Here is a 19,995-nt window from a genome sequence, read left to right as displayed (position 1 = left end):
ACACAGCAAAACACAACACACACAGTGTAACTTTACTGACACAGTAACACACAACACAAACACACAGTGTAACTTTACTGACACAGTAACACACAACACAAACACACAGTGTAACTTTACTAACACAGCAAAACACAACACAAACACATAGTGTAACTTTACTGACACAGTAGCACACAACACAAACACACAGTGTAACTTTACTAACACAGCAAAACACAACACAAACACATAGTGTAACTTTACTGACACAGTAACACACAACACAAACACACAGTGTAACTTTACTGACACAGTAACACACAACACAAACACACAGTGTAACTTTACTGACACAGTAACACACAACACAAACACACAGTGTAACTTTACTGACACAGTAACACACAACACAAACACACAGTGTAACTTTACTGACACAGTAACACACAACACAAACACACAGTGTAACTTTACTGACACAGTAACACACAACACAAACACACAGTGTAACTTTACTGACACAGTAACACACAACACAAACACACAGTGTAACTTTACTGACACAGTAACACACAACACAAACACACAGTGTAACTTTACTGACACAGTAACACACAACACAAACACACAGTGTAACTTTACTGACACAGTAACACACAACACAAACACACAGTGTAACTTTACTGACACAGTAACACACAACACAAACACAGTGTAACTTTACTGACACAGTAACACACAACACAAACACATAGTGTAACTTTACTGACACAGTAACACACAACACAAACACATAGTGTAACTTTACTGACACAGTAACACACAACACAAACACACAGTGTAACTTTACTGACACAGTAACACACAACAACACACAGTGGTAACTTACTTAACACAGTAACAACACAACACAAACATCACAGGGTAACTTTTACTGACACAGTAAACACACAACACAAACACACAGTGTAAACTTTACTAACACAGAACACCAACAAACACACAGTGTAACTTTACTAACACCAGCGAAACACATCACACACACAGTGTAACTTTACTGACACAGTAACACACCAACACAAACACACAGTGTAACTTTACTGACACAGCTAAAACACCAACACAAACACACAGTGTAACTTTACTAACACAGCAAAACAACAACACAACACATAGTGTAACTTTACCTGACACAGTAGCACACACACAAACACAACAGTGTAACTTTAACTGACACAGTACACATACCACCGTGTAACTTTACTAACACCAGCAAAACACAACACAAACACATAGTGTAAACTTTACTGACACAGTAACACACAACACAAACACACAGTGTAACTTTACTGACACAGTAACACACAACACAAACACACAGTGTAACTTTACTGACACAGTAACACACAACACAAACACACAGTGTAACTTTACTGACACAGTAACACACAACACAAACACACAGTGTAACTTTACTGACACAGTAACACACAACACAAACACACAGTGTAACTTTACTGACACAGTAACACACAACACAAACATACAGTGTAACTTTACTGACACAGTAACACACAACACAAACACACAGTGTAACTTTACTGACACAGTAACACACAAACACACAGTGTAACTTTACTGACACAGTAACACACAACACAAACACACAGTGTAACTTTACTGACACAGTAACACACAAACACACAGTGTAACTTTACTGACACAGTAACACACAACACAAACACACAGTGTAACTTTACTGACACAGTAACACACAACACAAACACACAGTGTAACTTTACTAACACAGCAAAACACAACACAAACACACAGTGTAACTTTACTGACACAGTAACACACAACACAAACACACAGTGTAACTTTACTAACACAGCAAAACACAACACAAACACACAGTGTAACTTTACTAACACAGCAAAACACAACACAAACACACAGTGTAACTTTACTGACACAGTAACACACAACACAAACACACAGTGTAACTTTACTGACACAGTAACACACAAACACACAGTGTAACTTTACTGACACAGTAACACACAACACAAACACACAGTGTAACTTTACTGACACAGTAACACACAACACAAACACACAGTGTAACTTTACTGACACAGTAACACACAACACAAACACACAGTGTAACTTTACTGACACAGTAACACACAACACAAACACACAGTGTAACTTTACTGACACAGTAACACACAACACAAACACACAGTGTAACTTTACTGACACAGTAACACACAACACAAACACACAGTGTAACTTTACTGACACAGTAACACACAAACACACAGTGTAACTTTACTGACACAGTAACACACAAACACACAGTGTAACTTTACTGACACAGTAACACACAACACAAACACACAGTGTTACTTTACTGACACAGTAACACACAACACAAACACACAGTGTAACTTTACTGACACAGTAACACACAACACAAACACACAGTACTAGAGCAGTGTGTCATTAAAAATATACAGATTTCAAACTAACAATAGCAAGAAACACACAATCTAACTAAATCACTGTTGAATTGTGTTACATTTACAGCAAATCGACTATCTGACTTCACAATACACAACAGCCAGAAATAAAGTTCTCTCTGATCTAGACAGTAAGTAGTCATAGGCTCTTTCTATCAATATTTTTTTTAGATGTTTATTACATTTTTGTGTTTTTTTTAATTAACTTTTTTTTTTATCAAAACCAGACATTGGGCCGTTGTTGGGTGGGCAGATACACAACCAGCTAAACAGAGACGTGATGCCAGCTTTAGACAATGTACTGCGAATGGCAGCAGGTAAAGTCAAACACACACATACCGTACACACATAAACCCACACACATGCACACACAAACACAGATTTAAACAACAACAGAGACTGAATAAAACTGTTTTATTGTGTCCATGTTGATCATTGAATGTCTTTGTCATGTCTTTAAAAATAAAGGTTTATCTTATCTTAACTTATCTTATCTTATCTTGTCTTATCTTATCTTATCTTATCTTATCTTATCTTATCTTATCTTATCTTATCTTATGCCTCATGCCACAGTGGTGGTTAATATAAAGCTCTCTGATTTATATAAAGATTAATGAATTAAAACAGAGTTGTCAGTTTTTTCCCCCCGACATAGAAAACTGTGTTTAATTTGTAATAACGGCCGTAATTACAAGAAAGTAACAAATTCAATAGAATTCCATTTTGTTTCTATACGGCTTTTAATTTAAGAAGAAAAATGTGCACCGGCTAATTCATACAATTATCCAACAAGCCAATCACGTTGCAGCAGGTTTTGATCATTTTGGGTTTCCACTCACAAAAGTCTGTGAAAACACAATCCAATGAGCAGCAGTCACATGCTGGAGAAGAGCAGCTGACAGGAATGCTAATGGCAATAACCACTCTTTACAAACATGGTGAGCAGAAAAGCATCTCAAACATCACATTTCACTCCTGTGACCAAGAAAGGAGACCAAATCTACAGTCTCAACCAAACTGGACCAGACGAAGATGATGTTTTTCATTTACAGCATCTGACTGACACCTCTTATCCAGAGCGACTCACATTTTATCTTTTATACAACTGATGGTTAAGGGTCTAGCACAGTGGCCCAGCTGTGGCAGCTTGGTGGACCTAGGATTCAAACTCGTAACCTTTTAATCGATAGTCAAACGCCTTAACCACTAGGCTCCCATCCCCAGGTTTTTCCACTAAAGCTCTTGACCTGTGTCTCCATGATGTTATGAACCTCACTGTTCTGCTGCATCGTGACTAGCTGATTGGATAACAGCATGAATGATATCCGTGTATGTAGAATACACATGACATTGTTTACTTACACAGCACCATTCAAACAGAAAGCGTACTAACCGATTCATTTAGATGAAAAAGTATCGTGGTAGTGACGGGCCATTTTTATCATCACAACCATCTTGTAGTGAAAGCTACACAGTTACAAAAAAGATGAAATTTGGACATGGATATGAACATACTGAACATACTGAACGTTGCATTAATTGCTCTGCTTCCCTCTCTCTTTTCCTGTCTATCTATCTCTATCTCTGTCTCTCTTGCTCTGATTGTATATTAAGTCAAAGTGGAAAGTGCTATTAAAGGTAACGATGAAATCCCGCTGCCCTGCACCCTGAACGTAGAACCTGAGGAATTTGCTTGTGTGTGTGGTGTCGGTTTCGGTCGACTTGTAGTATGTTGTGACCCTAAGACAGACACATTATATTTAAAAAAGAAGCTCGTGTGTGAGCCTCTGGCCAACAGACAATTGTTTAAGGTATTTAAAAAAAGATGTGCGCATCATTTACATTTCAGTCTCAAGTATCTAAATCACACTCACACCTCCCTGAAGTTATGTAATTTTTAAGGTGTGTGTGTGTGTGTGTGTGTGTGTGTGTGTGTGTGTGTGTGTGTGTGTGTGTGTGTGTGTTTGTGTGTTTTTGTGTGTGTGTGTGTGTGTGCGTGTGTGTGTGTGTGTGTGTGTATGTGTGTGTGTGTGTGTGTGTGTGTGTGTATACAGTATCTGGGTCCTATAGTACAACAAAACTTTTTAGCACAAATTGACCTTCTCAATTTTAGTAACAAATCTAAAAACTAATTTTCTAACTAAAATATCCTATTTTATTATTTCAATAATAATAATAATAATAAAAATAACAAAATTATTAATAATAATAATAATAATAATAATAATAATAATAATAATAATAATAATAATAATAATAATAATAATAATAATAATAATAATAATAATAAATATGTAACTGTATCTACGGAAGACCAAATAGGTCATGCATTATTTTTTGTTTGTTTGTTTGTATTCTCTTTATTACAACATGACAAAAAACAGTTTTCTGAGGACGTAATTTTATGTATGTGCTGTAAATGTTTCTGGTGTATTTCATGGTGGGTGTGCCTCTTTCCCAAGTGTCACACACTTATGTGGAAGTGATTTATCAAAAGTGATTAACCAAAACCAAAAAAAATTGATTAATGCATGGCCTCGTAGGACTTCCGTATGTAGCCAGACGATGGATTTCTGGTGTCTGGGATTCAATCCCATTGGCCACTTTGAGCAGACCTTTTCCACATGATTTACTTCACCCTCCAGAAAGAAACACACCTTTGAAAGTATTAACACTTCCAGCACTGTAGGTTTCAATAATAAAATGAAGCTATAGTGTGTGTAAGAGAACAACTTCCTGTGTCTGGGTTTCTACATAAATCTCATTTTAAATCATCTTTTATTTGTGTGTAGTTCATTCTGTGGCTCTGTGTGAGTCGTCTCTATACTGTACTGTGCATGTTCGTATGGTTTTATCCTCAGATTATCACGTGTGTATTTTGTATCCGTTGCATCATCTGTGTTTATGTTTGTGCATGTGCTTGTGTGTTGTGTGTGTTACATGTGTGTGTGTTGTCATTGTTATAATCGTACTTAAGTGATGGGACACCTTTTTTTTTTAAAGACTAGACAGAACATTTGGATTTGGTTACAGATTTTTAAAATTTCCAGTTAAATCTATAGACATTTCTATAGAAAAATTAAACAATGAACTTTATTTAATGGATGTCTGTTCGTCTGGTTTACACTTCGACTTTAAAATGACTTTCTAAATTTATTTATTAAAAGAATAATGAAAGTCATTTTAAAGCCTCTCTCTCTCTCTCTCTCTTTCTATCTTTCTATTCATCCTGTGTGTTTTTCCATCTGTGTGTTCAGCAATGCGTGACACTAAGGAGGCTTTAGAGAACGTGAGCACGTCTTTAGAGATGTTACAAGAAGCGACTAGCAAGCTGCGGAGGTCTTTACAGCAGGAGCGCACTTCACTTTCAAACACGCTCAACGATCCGTTGCGCGGCAAAGGAAACGCCTCACACACGTGCAACATCTGCGCTACATTTGACCAGCTCGCTGTCAGAGCCAACTTTAATAGGGTAAAACACATACACACACAAACACACACACACATTATGATGTCCCACTCTGTTAGGACATTTTGGCTGAAGTAAGATGAATGAAGCAGATATCAAACGTGCCTTTTAATAATTGCATGATTTACTTATATATAGAACAGTGTGTGTCTTAATGGTAACAAGAGATTAGTGGGGTTTTACTAATATCCCACTTTTTGTTATATTTTTCATAACATTTACATTTTTCTTTTTTCACTTTTGCGTATTAATATATTCTCCTGCATCCCATCCCTCCATCCTTCCATCCCTTCTATACACTGTTTATCCTACTGGGTCGACTCTGGGCAAAAAAGTGCATGGGACAACCATGCCATCCGCACACAATAGAAACACTACACACTACACACAATAGAGAGGACAATCAGGCTACAATACATGTCTTTGACCCGGTGCTGGGTATTCTGTTGTTTTCCTGGACACTCAGTTTATTACAGTCTGTGTTATGTTCCAGCTGCCGGATGTCACTCCTCAGCTAGCAAATCTAGAAAGTGTGATGGAGACGGATCTCAGCTACATTGTTCAGAAGGTACTGAACTTGTGCAGTGACCATTGTGTGAACTTTTGTAGTGACCATTGTGTGAACTACCATTGTGTGAACTTGTGTAGTGACCATTGTGTGAACTACCATTGTGTGAACTTGTGTAGTGACAAGCATTTACGCTCCGTTCTTTTTATTCTCTATCTCTTTCTTTCTCTCTCTTTCTCTGTGTCTCTCTGTATCTCTCTGTGTCTCTCTGTGTCTCGCTCTGTGTGTGTGTGTGTCTCTCTCTCTCTCTCTCTCTCTCTCTCTCTCTCTCTCTCTCTCTCTCTCTCTCTCTCTCTCTCTCTCTCTCTCTCTCTCTCTCTCTCTCTGTATTTAGGGCTACTCTGCTTTTAATGACACTTCCAGAATAGTAAGCGAACAGACACAAGACATGGAGGCCAGTAAGTAAAATTCAATTCAATTTTTACTGTAATTCTATTTGCCATCTGTTTTTATCCTGTTTCACTTGTTGTTGTTTTTATTTTTCTAAATATTGAATCATTTCCTAAATGATATCATGAAAGGAAAATTGCAACTTTATTTCTAGCATCGTTAGCCGTCTTGTTAAAACTTTAAAAATGATCACCTCAACATGACTAGAAGAGAATTAATAAAGCAGGAGTAATTTGTGTTGTAGTGTTCAGGTGAGTTTGTTGAGTCAGGTGAGCTGGACTGTGTCCTGAATTAGAGATGAATCAAGAACTTTCTGAAAGTCACTAAACACAATATTCTTCCTCTCTTCTGTTTCTCTGCTCCTCTGATTTGAACTTCAGCACTTCCAAGTAAGTTACTATCTCTCTCTCTCCTCTCTCTCTCTCTCTCTCTCTCTCTCTCTCTCTCTCTCTCTCTCTCTCTCTCTCTCTCTCTCTCTCTCTGTCTCTCACACACACTCACTCACCTCCCAGTCTCTTTCACTCAGTCAGTGTCTGTCTCTCTCTCTCTCTCTCTCTCTCTCTCTCTCTCTCTCTCTCTCTCTCTCTCTCTCTCTCTCTCTCCCTCTCTCTCTCTCTCTCTCTCTCCTTTGGACTTTTAATACCTTTATATACCTTTAGGTACCTTTACCTTTAATCCACACAGGTTTGTGAATAAGCAGCAACAGCATGATGTAAATCGAGGACACCAGACACCAACAGACAGATATTTACCAAACAGAATGATAGTGTAGATATATATAATTATTATACAATCATATGTGTGCTATGTATGTATACTATGCAACATATATATTCTATGTTAAATGATTAAGATTGAGAACACACCATAAACTGTACAACTCCGTGCTAGTGGAAAGATAAATAAAACACTTCAGCATTCCAACATACAGTTGAAACCAGATATTTACATACATTTCAGAAAAAAACACAAAAACGTTTATTTCTTTACTGTCATACATTAAATCAGAGTAAACTTTTTCTGTTTTAAATCAATAAATATTAACATATTTTTTGCATTTGTTAAATGTCAGAATCGAGCGAGGGAGAATTATGTATTTTTATTATCATTTTCATCAAAGTCAGAAGTATACATACATACACTAAGTTTATCGTGCCTTTAAAAAAAAAAACTCCAGATGATTCCATTCTGAGCTTAAGAAGCTTCTGATAGGTTAATTGACTCCATTTGAGTTAATTGGTGGCACACCTGTGGATGCATATAAAGGCACCTCAAACACAGAGCCTCTTTCTTTGACATCATGGGAAAACCAAGAGAAATCCACCAAGACATCAGAAAAAGAATTGTTGACCTCCACAAGAGTGGCTCATCCTTAGGTGCAATTTCCAGATGCCTGAAGGTCCCACGTTCATCCGTTCAGACAATAATACGCAAGTATAAAAACATGGGGATGTACAACCATCATACGGAGGAGACGGATTCCGAGTCCCAGAGAGGAACGTTTTTTGGTGCGAAATGTGCGAATCAACCCCAGGACAACAGCAAAAGATCTTGTGAAGATGCTGGCTGAAACTGGTAAGACCACAGTAAATCCACAGTAAAACGAATACTGTACCGCATTGAGTGAAAGGTTACTCTGGGAGGAGAAAGCCATTACTTCAAAACCACCATAAAAAAGCCAGACTACAGTTTGCAACTGCACATGGGGGAAAAGTCCTGTGGTCTGACGAAACAAAAATTGTTCGGCCATAATGATAAATGGTATATTTGGAGGAAAAAGGGCAAAGCTTTGAAGCCTCAGAACACCATCCCAACTGTGAAGTATGGGGTGGTAGTATACTGTTGTGGGGCTGCTTTGCTGCAGAAGGGACTGGTGCACTTTACAAAATAGATGGCATCATGAGAAAAGAAAATTATGTGGATATATTAAAGCAACATCTGAAGACATCAGCCAGGAAGTTAAAGCTTGGGCGCAAATGGGTCTTCCAAATGGACGATGACCCCAAGCATACCTCCAAATTAGTTACAAAGTGGCTTAAGGACAACAAAGTCAAGGTATTGGAGTGGCCATCACAAAGCCCTGATCTCAATCCCATAGAAAATTTGTGGGCGGCATTGAAAAGCGAGTACGAGCAAGAAGGCCTACAAACCTGACCCAGTTACACCAGTTCTGTCAAGAGGAGTGGGCCAAAATTATAGCAAACTATTATAGAAAGCTTGTGGAAGGATACCCAAAATGTTTGGCCCATGTGAAACAGTTTCGGGGCAATTCCACCAAATACTAAGGAAGTGTATTTATACTTCTGACTTGATGAAAGTGATAATAAAAATACATAAAAATTATGTTAATATTTATTGATTTAAAACAGAAAAAGTTTACTCTGATTTAATGTATGACAGTAAAGAAATAAACGTTGTTGTGTTTATTTCTGAAGTCTATGTAAATATCTGGTTTCAACTGTATCACACCACCCCGTCATTTCCTTGTTTTATCAAATACTTAAGTGGCTTAGCTATCCCATGTGCACACAGAACCTTTATAAATGCTTTAAACGTACATTATTTCACTTGTCCGTCTTTCTGAATGAGATACACTTGGTTCTGATATCTTTATGCCATTTCACTCTATCTTTCTTTCTGTGCTTAAGAAGTGAAGGCTTTGTTGGACAAATCAGGAGCAGAGATTAGTGCATTTATTAACGCGTTGTCGGTGGAATCAGCACTGGAGAACTTCACTCGGTTTCTAACGGATAGAGAGAAGAAAATCGGAGCGTTCTACCCACAGATTGAGAAGCTTGATTTTTACAGGTAACAGGACACTGAGCCGTAGTAATAGTAATATTATAGTAACTGTAATAGAGCTCTTTTATCTCAGATAAAACTGTAGAATATTAACAGGTCTATTTTATCGAAAAATTATTATTCATATTGTTATTGTTTTACTTTTTAAATTTTTTATTTTTTGAATAACACCTTATGTAGGTATAATTATTATACATATCACAGATGGGTCCAAAAAGTCAATCACGTTTTTAATTAGATTTAAATCATTTAAAGCATTATTTAGTTCACAGTATTCTTGATTGGTTAGCTGTTTCTCCCCTGTTTACAGACCCTAAGGTTCCATGGTGTTATTTATCATTTATTCGCCATCCTTTCATTTAAAGGTGTCCTTTCATTAAAAATCCATCTAACCAAAAGTAGGCTAGTTTCTGTTCCCCCAGAATGATCTTAATTGATTTGGGCTTCTCTCTCTCTCAGATGGATAGGGTGTGTGGTGCTGTGCTGCATGGTGGTGCTGATCCTGGCTTTTAACCTTCTGGGTTTGATGTGTGGAATATGTGGCCATGATAAGAACACCACACCTACAACACGTGGCTGTCTCTCAAACACAGGCGGCAATCTCCTAATGGCGTACGTTAAATTATAACTTATTATATCCAGCCAAGTATAGTTCCTCCGTTTAAAAGCATTCAAAAATCATATCATGGTACTCTGTTATGGGTGTCCACCATTTTGTAGTCATGGACAAAAAGGTTTATTTGGAATGATATAGTTATATGTAATAGCTAGCTATGTTTGTGTGTGTGTGTGTGTGTGTGTGTGTGTGTGTGTGTGTGTGTGTGTGTGTGTGTGTGTGTGTGTGTGTTCTATATATATACATATACATATATACTAATATATGTATGTTTTTTCCAAATTAAATAAATTAAATGATAAAATAAAAGTATGTAAAAGTAAACATCTATTTCATTTACTACGACAGTTAGTACAACTCAAAGGCGATATATTTGTTAGGGTTCTGAAGAATGCAAGTATTTTATCTCTCCTTTTCTCCGATAAAATTTTAGTTTCTCAGGTGTAACTTGCTAGACACTTTGTTGTCAGTAGTTGTCTAGTTGTCAGAAGGATACATCTGATCAGGCCACTCGGTGTCAGGTGGATGGGTTGCCTGTCTTGCAAGAAGGCAATTGTAGATCACTTTCCCTGTACTATAACCTAAACTCTCTTAGCTGTAGGTTTGGGCAGCACTAGTAAACTCCTTACTCATAAGGGTGGGCTAGGCTAGATTGATTGATAGATTGAAATTTCTCTGTTCAACCTTTATTAACTAGCAAGAGTAACTTCAATCTACTGTAGCTAACATTAGTCTTCTAATATTAGTGAAGCTAAAAGTTAATGAATGAGCAAATGAGTGAGTTATTAAAAAATTGGACACATTCTCATCACAGCCGAATTAGCCTTGTTTTTTGTGACGTTTATATTTTTCTCTATGAAAACTCAGAGGCGTTGGATTCAGCTTCATCTTTTCATGGGTCCTGATGGGAGTTGTGGTCACCTTGTTTGTAACTGGAGGGAATGTGGAGAAGCTCGTGTGTGAGCCTCTGGCCAACAGACAATTGTTTAAGGTATTTAAAAAAAGATGTGCGCATCATTTACATTTCAGTCTCAAGTATCTAAATCACACTCAAACCTCCCTGAAGTTATGTAATTTTTAATGTGTGTGTGTGTGTATACAGTATCTGGGTCCTATAGTACAACAAAACTTTTTAGCACAAATTGACCTTCTAAATTTTAGTAACAAATCTAAAAACTAATTTTCTAATTAAATATCCTATTTTATTTTTTCAATAATAATAATAATAATAATAATAATAATAATAATAATAATAATAATAATAATAATAAGTGAGTCATGTTTTTTCTGTGCAGATTATAGACACACCATACATGGTCCATCCTGGTCAAAAGAACTTCCTGCCTGGAATCCTGTTTCAAAACCACACCCTCGATCTTACCATCACCAGCCTATACAGGTGTGTGTGTGTGTGTGTGTGTGTGTGTGTGTGTGTGTGTGTGTGTGTGTGTGTGTGTACTGTACATTTTGTTCCTGTATAAGGTTAGAACTACTTTTCTAACCTATCTTTCATCAACTATCCCTGTTCCTCTGAGAAAGTTGATGAAAGAACAAAATAAAAACTGAAAGATAACAGATGTAAAATTAGCTTATTCTTGTCATTGTTCTTAATCCTTACAAACAAAGTACTAACGTTGTACTGACTGATTAACAAAGTATACCCTCAAATAAAGCAAGTGTATTTTGTAAAATAGTGTTTGATCAATCATAATCATCATGGTATGTGGGTTTGTGTGTGTGTGTGTGTGTGTGTGTGTGTGTGTGTGTGTGTGTGTGTGTGTGTGTGTGTGTGTGTGTGTGTGTGTGTGTGTGCGTGTGTGTGTGTGTGTGTTTATTTCTCAGCGATTGTTATGAGAATAATGGCATATATTCTGCACTACAACTGGAGAACCAATTCCACTTCATTCAGTTTATCAACAGAACTGTGGTGAGATTTCAGCTTTGTCCATTTAAATGAAGAGGTTTTCTGTTCATTTTTCAGCATGTGGTACAGAGTTTAACAAGAATGCACTGTATCGATGCCTTGCAGAACAGCCATGATCTGTCGGAGATACTTGAGGGGATAAATGTAGACTTGGAAGGAATAATCCTGCTGGGGGAAGACGGAAAAGACAATCTGATCAATTTTGCTAATTCAGGCCTGGGAGAAATCAACTATGAGGCCTTTCTCTCAGAGGTAACACACAGACACACACATTTTTAAGATTCAAGATCCTATATGTCACAGATTACATGGTATAAAACTAAATAAGAATAAATATGAAAGAATAAAGAATATGGTGTGTTAGTCATTGTAGTAAGAGTAGAGAATGGGAAGTGATGTACCAAATGTGTGTTACAGTAGGTGTTTTCAAGTCAAGAAGCTTTTATTGTCATTTCAACCGTATATAGCAGTATATGTTGCATATATTTAGCATATATGTTGCAGTACACAGTGAAATGAGACAACGTTTCTCCAAGACCAGTCTGCAGTTCATACAGATGTGTGTGTGTTGTGTGTGGTACAGTTCAGTTCAGTTGTTGAGAAGTCTGATGGCTTGTGGAAAGCAACTGTTACACAGCCTGGTCGTGAGGGTCCGAACGCTTTGGTACCTTTTTCCAGACGGCAGAAGGGTAAAGAGTGTGTGTCTGTGTGTGGTGTGTGTGGGGTCATCCACAATGCTGTTGGCTTTGCTGTAGGTATGTTACATGGAGTAAAAGTGAAAGAGCAGTTTATGGAATGTCAGTGGAGTGAAAGAGAATATTTAAGAGGGTGGATGGTGCACAGGAATTTGGTGGCCTGAGACAGGAAGCTCATTCTGAGCCTCACAGCTTTAGCCATCATATATATAGATTTCTCTGTGTCTCAAACCTGAAATATATGTGAAACCAATTCAATCTCCTTGATCAGGCAGTATCATAAGAGAGAGAGAGAGAGAGAGAGAGAGAGAGAGAGAGAGAGAGAGAGAGAGAGAGTACTTGGAAACACCTGCATCAGCATGACAGTGGAAGTTAATTCCATGTTTACAAATAATTAATTAAATAAATAATTAGATATATAATTAAATAATTACAAAACCCTGATCAGAGGCCAGTAACAGGTCATTTACAACTTTATGAAACATGTGGGTAAAGGATCCAGTATGCAGGTTGATCATTCTGAAAAAGCAATCCGTGAAATTTAGTCAGTTTCTTGAAATTGATGGTGTGTGTTTTTCGACAGTGGTGTGCGTTTCCCTAGTTAATTTTGCTAAAGTATTAAACAAAAAATTAGGATTATTTTTGTTATCTTCAATAAGGCTGGAGAAATACACCGATCTAGCAGCACTAAGAGATTTTTTTGTAGCTATGAAAACTTTCCTTCCATGCTAATAAAAATACTGATAATTTGTGTGTTGATAGTTTAATGAATTTCCTTTAAATTGGAGCTACAATATCTAGTCACCTGATCAAGTTTTCTGGTGTTGTGTGTTTGGGATCTTGCTGAAATGTCCCCCTTTTTTCATCTTCATCATCCTGGGAGATGGCATCAGATTTTTATCAAGAATGTCTCGGTACATTTTTTCATTCATCCTTCCTTCAATTATATGAATTTATCCAGTGTCGTTTGCTGAAAAACAGCCCCACACCATAATGTTCCCACCTCCAAACTTCACTGTTGCTGTGGTGTATTTGGGGTGATGTGCAGTGCCATTTAACCTCGAAACATTCTGTGTATTAATTATGGCATTGAAAGTGTTCAAATTTGGTCTCATCTGACTAGATTATATTCTCACAGTATTTAACAGGCTTGTCTAGTTGTTGTGCGGCAAACTTTAAACAAACTCCAACATGCTTTTTCTTCAGCCATGGAGTCTTCCGTGGTAAGTGTGCATACAGGCCATGGTGGTTACATAAGCATTACTTATTGTTTTCTTATAAATAATTGTACCTGCTGATTCCAGGCTTTTTTTTAAGCTTTCCACAAGTGGTCCTTGGCTCTTTGACAACTCTTCCGCTAATTCTTTTCACTCCTCTGTCAGAAATCTTGTGACGAGCACATGGTCGTGGCCAGGTTATGGTTAAATAATGTGGTTTCCATTTCCGGATTATGGCCCCAACAGTGCTCACTGGAACATTCAGACGTTCAGAAATCCTTCTGCAAACAATGCTATCGGGCTGTTTTGCAACTCTAAGGTTGTGAAGGTTTTTTACCCATCATGAGATGTTCCTTATGTGACAATTAATAAGTAATAAGTGTTCAATATTTTTTCCATGTGTCATTTCAGTTTAATTCACTTAACTTAATTTGTTTTGTTTTATTTGTGCGTATGGATTACTTGAGTTGTTACCGACATGTGGTGAAAATTTCATGTCAACAGCACCTTTAGAAATATATTTACTGAGAAAAATTGTGACGTGTTCAATACTCATTTCACCCGCTGTAACTAAAACATTATAAAGACCTGATACTGTGATGAATGTGTGGGGAAAAGATGAGATTATTGTCTTTGTTAAAAGCAGAATGCTTTTCTCAGTGAACACCATAGATTTACTGGCAAGTATCTCTTTATTTCTTGCAAATGTATTCATAACCCTGACACCATGACCACCCATGATAAGTCTTTTTTCTTCTCTGTGTGTGTTTGGTTTGGCAGGTCAATAAAGGAGTAACTGTTGTAGATCTTCTCTCCTTTGCAAGTGAATTGGAGGCCGAGGCCGATCATCTGGTGAGCTGAACAGTGTTACAACAAAGCGCTCTGTCATGTGGAAACATAGAAACATATAAACATGGCAATAACGCAAATATAGAACTCAAACGATGATGGCGAAGAGCTTGATGAAGATGAAGTTTATTACAGCATCGCAGCGACAAAATACATGAAGTGCTTTGGGTTCATCAAAGTCAAGAAGAGCACAGGACTAATCCTGCTCAAACACTTTATACTGTATTTCCTCTTTGTAATTTAATGATGTTTCACTTATTATAACTATTTACACTTGCTAATTTAAGGGAAACTCTTATTTTACAATGGTACATTAATCCTAATAAATATAAAATAAAAATAAAAAAATCCATTATGAATAACAAACATACAGTATTTATAAAATCTTCAATCGAGTCCAAGATTTTTATTTATAATGACTTTTTTTCTAAAATGTTGACACGTTGAACAGATTTGTACATTACCCACAATTCTGTTTGACTGCCCACTCATGGTGTTGACACTGGGATTTAATTCAATTTTATTTCATTTATTTCTGTAGCTCCTTTTTTTTTAGCCCTCACATCATGACTATCTATCTGTAAGTGAGTGACGGTACAGCGCTTTACGTCCTTTAGTCTATCAAGCTCTCTGTCTTTCTCATCTGTACACATTGGCACACAGATACAGCTTCCAGGTTCAGCTTTAAATGCGTAAACAAATTCCCAGAGTCTCACAGCAACTCCATCTGACATAGCTGCACTGCATTTTGTCCAACGTTTGCTTGTCATACTTCAAAAGTGGATTTCTCTTTAACATGACATTGAGCACTGCTGGAATGAAAGATGAGTATTTTCAGAGTTAAGCACTAGAGCTAACCATATTGTTCGAGACTGCTCAGATTTGTTCTTCTATTAAACAGCATTGTACTATTTGCATTAGCAATGCAGCACCAGTGTGGCACACGGTTGCTGATCACAGATTATTTTGCTAGAAATATGTTTTCTCTCAACTCCTTCTAGAATAATAGCCTCATACCAACAGTCCGGTTTTCATACACTAGTAGTCAAGACTGTGAGGATGTAGTAAAATACATTAAAGATGATCTCACTAACATTAGAATTTAATTCTGTTGAAACACTGGTTATATATTTGATTGGAGTCTCGGTTCTATGAGGTTTGAGTGCTAATTTCTGTTAAAAAAAGGTAAGGGTTTCTTCGACTTCAGTCTTCGACTGCACACGTGCATTTGTGATAATTAGAAAAAATGAGTCATTATATGACTTACGGTTACTTTCAAACATATGTTAACGAACAGAAGCAGACTGTGTGTGTTTATGAGAAGTTTTCATATACATTTAACCTCTGGAAATTTCCTGGACTTTTAGTGGCCTCCTTATGAGCCAGACAAAAGCCCTGTTCATAAGGGTGACCCACACACACCCACACACACACACACACACACACACACACACACAGAGTCAAATTTTGTTTTCACAGCTTACACGCAAAAACAAATTTTACAGTAACTACAACTTCCTTCTTTCTTATACTTTTTCAGCCTCGTGGTGCTCTGGGAAATGCTCTGAAAGGCCACGCTAGCAGCATCAGACAGATCCATAAAGAACAAGTTGTGCCCATGGAGCAAGCCATGGTAATCCATCACACTTTGTCCACAAAACACAACAATCATTCATTTTGAATAACTGACATATAACTTTTTTTTATTATTATTAAAAATGTAAAATTCTGCTCTACCCCTTTTGATATGCAACTAAAGAAATTTGTCAGAGCCAGGGTAAGCTCGGTGTTCAGGAAACGTGATTGTGATCTAATATGTAAAATTGCGTGTATTGATTTTGTGTTTGATTTTGATGTGTGCTTGTCATCAGGGAACCAAATTACTCTTTACATTACTGTTGTAAGTAGCATAGAGTGTATGTGTAGAATTTAGAGGTCAATAACCCTCATGTTCTGTTCACTACTTATTCACTACTGTCACTGCAGCATGGAGTTAAACAAAATGTAATCTAGACGTAAAGTCACTATGAAACCAATGCTAGAAATCATTAGCATAAGCAAGAAGGCCAAATGGGTAATGCAAAGAAGAACAAACTTTAAAGCGGTACAAAGGACCAAAGGTTCAGAACTTACACACACAAAGCACATGCGATTAAATATTATAGACATTGGATGAATCATGAAGTGATAGCAGGATGTATTATACATAATGCCCCTTTTCCACCAAGGCAATTTGAGTGCTGGTTTAGAGCCAGAGTCTAATTTAAAGTCAGTTCTTTCTTTTTCGACACCCAAAGCACCGGCTCTGAACCAAGAAAAGTGGTTCTTAAGTAGCACCAAAATATTGCTGGTCTAGACCAGCACCAGCACTAGCTCTGAAGCAGCACCCGGTTCTTTCTGGTGGAAAGGGGGCATTAGTACTCCAGTGACCATGACCTCTGCTGGTAAGAAGAGGAATTGTCCTGTTATGTAAACGCTGAGATATAAACTACAGATGTTAATACTCAGGCAAGATGGAGTACTGGGCTGCCAAAGGGGGTGCAATGGCTTGATAGTCCAAATGGTATTGGAAGATCAGGAAAATGTCAACAGAATCCTGTCTTCAGGAGGGTTCCAGAACTTCCTTCACAGGAATCCTTGAGCACTTCTCCAGACCATAACCCTCTGGGAATGTTTTGACTTCTCATTCCACTTTCTCAGGGATTGAAATTTTGCTTTTGCAAACAACAGGGAGTTAATTCATATCGATCGTCAGCAGTGCACAGCAAAACTACATAAAGACTAAATAGCAAACTCCAGAACTGTCGATAACTAGGAAAATATATATAACTGCACTAAAATAAGAAAGTTTCGGACATTATTGAAAAATACCACAGGCAAGAACACAACAGGAGGGAAAAACACTGGATTCACAGAATGGGAAATAGACTCAGATACAGTATGTGGTAATGCAATGGAAGAATAGCGAGAATAAAGATACTTTGACGAGTCTGGAAACAAACACCACTCGTTAATAATAGGGTGAGATGGAATACTGGTTGCTGATGGTGGGGTGATGTAAAACCAGACTGACACGAGAAAATGTTCAACCTGAACAGAACATAAGGGTAGATGTATGTCAGGAGTTTTATCTGCAGGGTGTGTGTGTGTGTGTGTGTGTGCGTGTGTGTGTGTGCGTGTGCGTGTGTGTGTGTGTGTGTGTGTGTGTGTGTGTGTGTGTGTGTGTGTGTGTGTGTGTGTGTGTGTGTGTGTGTGTGTGCACTGTCTATTCAAGCAATGCCATGCTTCTCTTCCAGAGCTCATTAAGTCAAAGTATCAGGTTTCTACAGACCACAGTTGAGGAACTTCCTGTAAGTTCACATCTCACTTTTTGTTTTCTTTTACACATTCACATACATTCACATATACAGTGGTCATTTAATTCATTGCTTCTTTTTCAGAGTAAAGTGAATAACGTGCTGAGTGCCATTGATTCAGCTGAGTATCTAATTGCCAACAACGCCTCACACGTGGTCAAAAAGGTAACAGTGCTTCAGTGATGATGTCATTCATTTAGACACAATACATAAACATACAAGTAGCATACAATAGTGTAGCAGATGCCAATTAGGCTTATTTACATCTACACAGATTTTAATTATTTTTGCATTTTAATAAGGGGGGCACAGTGGCTTAGTGGCTAGCACGTTTGCCTCACACCTCCAGGGTTGGGGGTTCGATTCCCGCCTCTGCCTTGTGTGTGTGGAGTTTGCATGTTCTCCCCGTGCCTCGGGGGTTTCCTCCGGGTACTCCGGTTTCCTCCCTCGGCCCAAAGACATGCATGGTAGGTTGATTGGCATCCCTGGAAAATTGTCCGTAGTGTGTGAGTGAATGAGAGTGTGTGTGTGTGCCCTGCGATGGGTTGGCACTCCGTCCAGGGTGTATCCTGCCTCGATGCCCAAAGACGCCTGAGATAGGCACAGGCTACCCGTGACCCGAGGAGTTGTTTCTTGCATCATTTTGACACCTTGCTAATCTCAAAAACAGAATTTTATCAGTAAAACGAGCTTCTTTCTATTTCAACACTAAATATTTCACTATATTACTATATTTCCAACTTTCGGATTTGTATGTTTTCCATCGTGTCATTTAAATATTGTCAAATGAATCATTCTTTTTTATTGAATCATTCTTTTTAGAATCCCAAGTTCAAGGTGTCCTGGATCCTAATTAGCGTATGCACTATATGCCTAAAAGAAGAAATAGAACAACAAATAGAAATAAAGTTCATCTGTTGACTGACTGACATTATAGAAAAATATAGAATATGGTCAACTAACGACTCTAATGTCTAAAAGGCAGAAAATAATTGGGAGGTTTTGATATTGGGAGAATATTCATATTCTGTATTTATATTAACATATGGATATTCTGTTTCTTATCACTATAACAGGAGACGGATAAATACACACAGAACCTGATGGGATACCTTAAACAGTATGTTAACTGGGTTCACCTCTCGGTGAGTGTGTGTGTGTGTGTTTTCATATACTCTATAATAAAAAATGTGTGTAAAACCGACTAATTCTTGCTAATGCCGTAATGTTTGTTTTTACTACAGTTAACGATGGCAGTAACACAATGCAAACCCATCAGTAACATCATTGACTCACTGGAGATTGTGGGCTGCAGTTTTATAGTAGACTCCGTGGTAAGACACTACAACGCTTCCTCTGTGTGATATAGCGTACATGCACAGATGCATATACATATATACACCCTGACTGCTACAAAATGGGAGAGAGGTGTTTTTGGAGTGAGTGAGTGAGTGAGTGAGTGAGTGAGTGAGTGAGTGAGTGAGTGAGTGAGTGAGTGAGTGTGTGTGTGTGTGTGTGTGTGTGTGTGTGTGTGTGTGTGTGTGTGTGTGTGTGTGTGTGTGTGTGTGTGTGTGTTTGAGAGAGGGGAACCGACAGAAGGAT

The 19,995-nt window shown here is 37.6% G+C and overlaps 1 protein-coding gene across 5 annotated transcripts in view; it reads left to right on the top strand.

Moving 5' to 3' along the window:
• prom1b (prominin 1 b) overlaps nucleotides 1–19,995 on the top strand; it is a 47,819-nt gene that overhangs the window by 15,419 nt on the left and 12,405 nt on the right. For 3 of the 5 annotated variants that reach the window (XM_027174417.2, XM_047816107.1, XM_027174411.2), the window contains exons 6-24: nucleotides 2,575–2,638; nucleotides 2,735–2,824; nucleotides 4,122–4,145; nucleotides 5,765–5,979; nucleotides 6,470–6,544; nucleotides 6,879–6,942; nucleotides 7,315–7,323; nucleotides 9,583–9,742; nucleotides 10,196–10,348; nucleotides 11,220–11,343; nucleotides 11,648–11,751; nucleotides 12,195–12,279; nucleotides 12,382–12,528; nucleotides 14,969–15,040; nucleotides 16,578–16,670; nucleotides 18,334–18,387; nucleotides 18,478–18,558; nucleotides 19,470–19,538; nucleotides 19,638–19,727. In XM_027174417.2, coding sequence (XP_027030218.2) covers nucleotides 2,575–2,638; nucleotides 2,735–2,824; nucleotides 4,122–4,145; nucleotides 5,765–5,979; nucleotides 6,470–6,544; nucleotides 6,879–6,942; nucleotides 7,315–7,323; nucleotides 9,583–9,742; nucleotides 10,196–10,348; nucleotides 11,220–11,343; nucleotides 11,648–11,751; nucleotides 12,195–12,279; nucleotides 12,382–12,528; nucleotides 14,969–15,040; nucleotides 16,578–16,670; nucleotides 18,334–18,387; nucleotides 18,478–18,558; nucleotides 19,470–19,538; nucleotides 19,638–19,727 — 1,773 coding nt within the window. The remainder of the gene's footprint in view (nucleotides 1–2,574; nucleotides 2,639–2,734; nucleotides 2,825–4,121; nucleotides 4,146–5,764; nucleotides 5,980–6,469; nucleotides 6,545–6,878; nucleotides 6,943–7,314; nucleotides 7,324–9,582; nucleotides 9,743–10,195; nucleotides 10,349–11,219; nucleotides 11,344–11,647; nucleotides 11,752–12,194; nucleotides 12,280–12,381; nucleotides 12,529–14,968; nucleotides 15,041–16,577; nucleotides 16,671–18,333; nucleotides 18,388–18,477; nucleotides 18,559–19,469; nucleotides 19,539–19,637; nucleotides 19,728–19,995) is intronic. The other 2 variants (XM_027174412.2, XM_027174414.2) reach the window with 2 other exon arrangements.

Source organism: Tachysurus fulvidraco, chromosome 7 (genome assembly GCF_022655615.1).
Source record: "Tachysurus fulvidraco isolate hzauxx_2018 chromosome 7, HZAU_PFXX_2.0, whole genome shotgun sequence".
NCBI lineage: Eukaryota > Metazoa > Chordata > Actinopteri > Siluriformes > Bagridae > Tachysurus > Tachysurus fulvidraco.
This window is presented reverse-complemented; position numbering and strand designations above follow the sequence as displayed.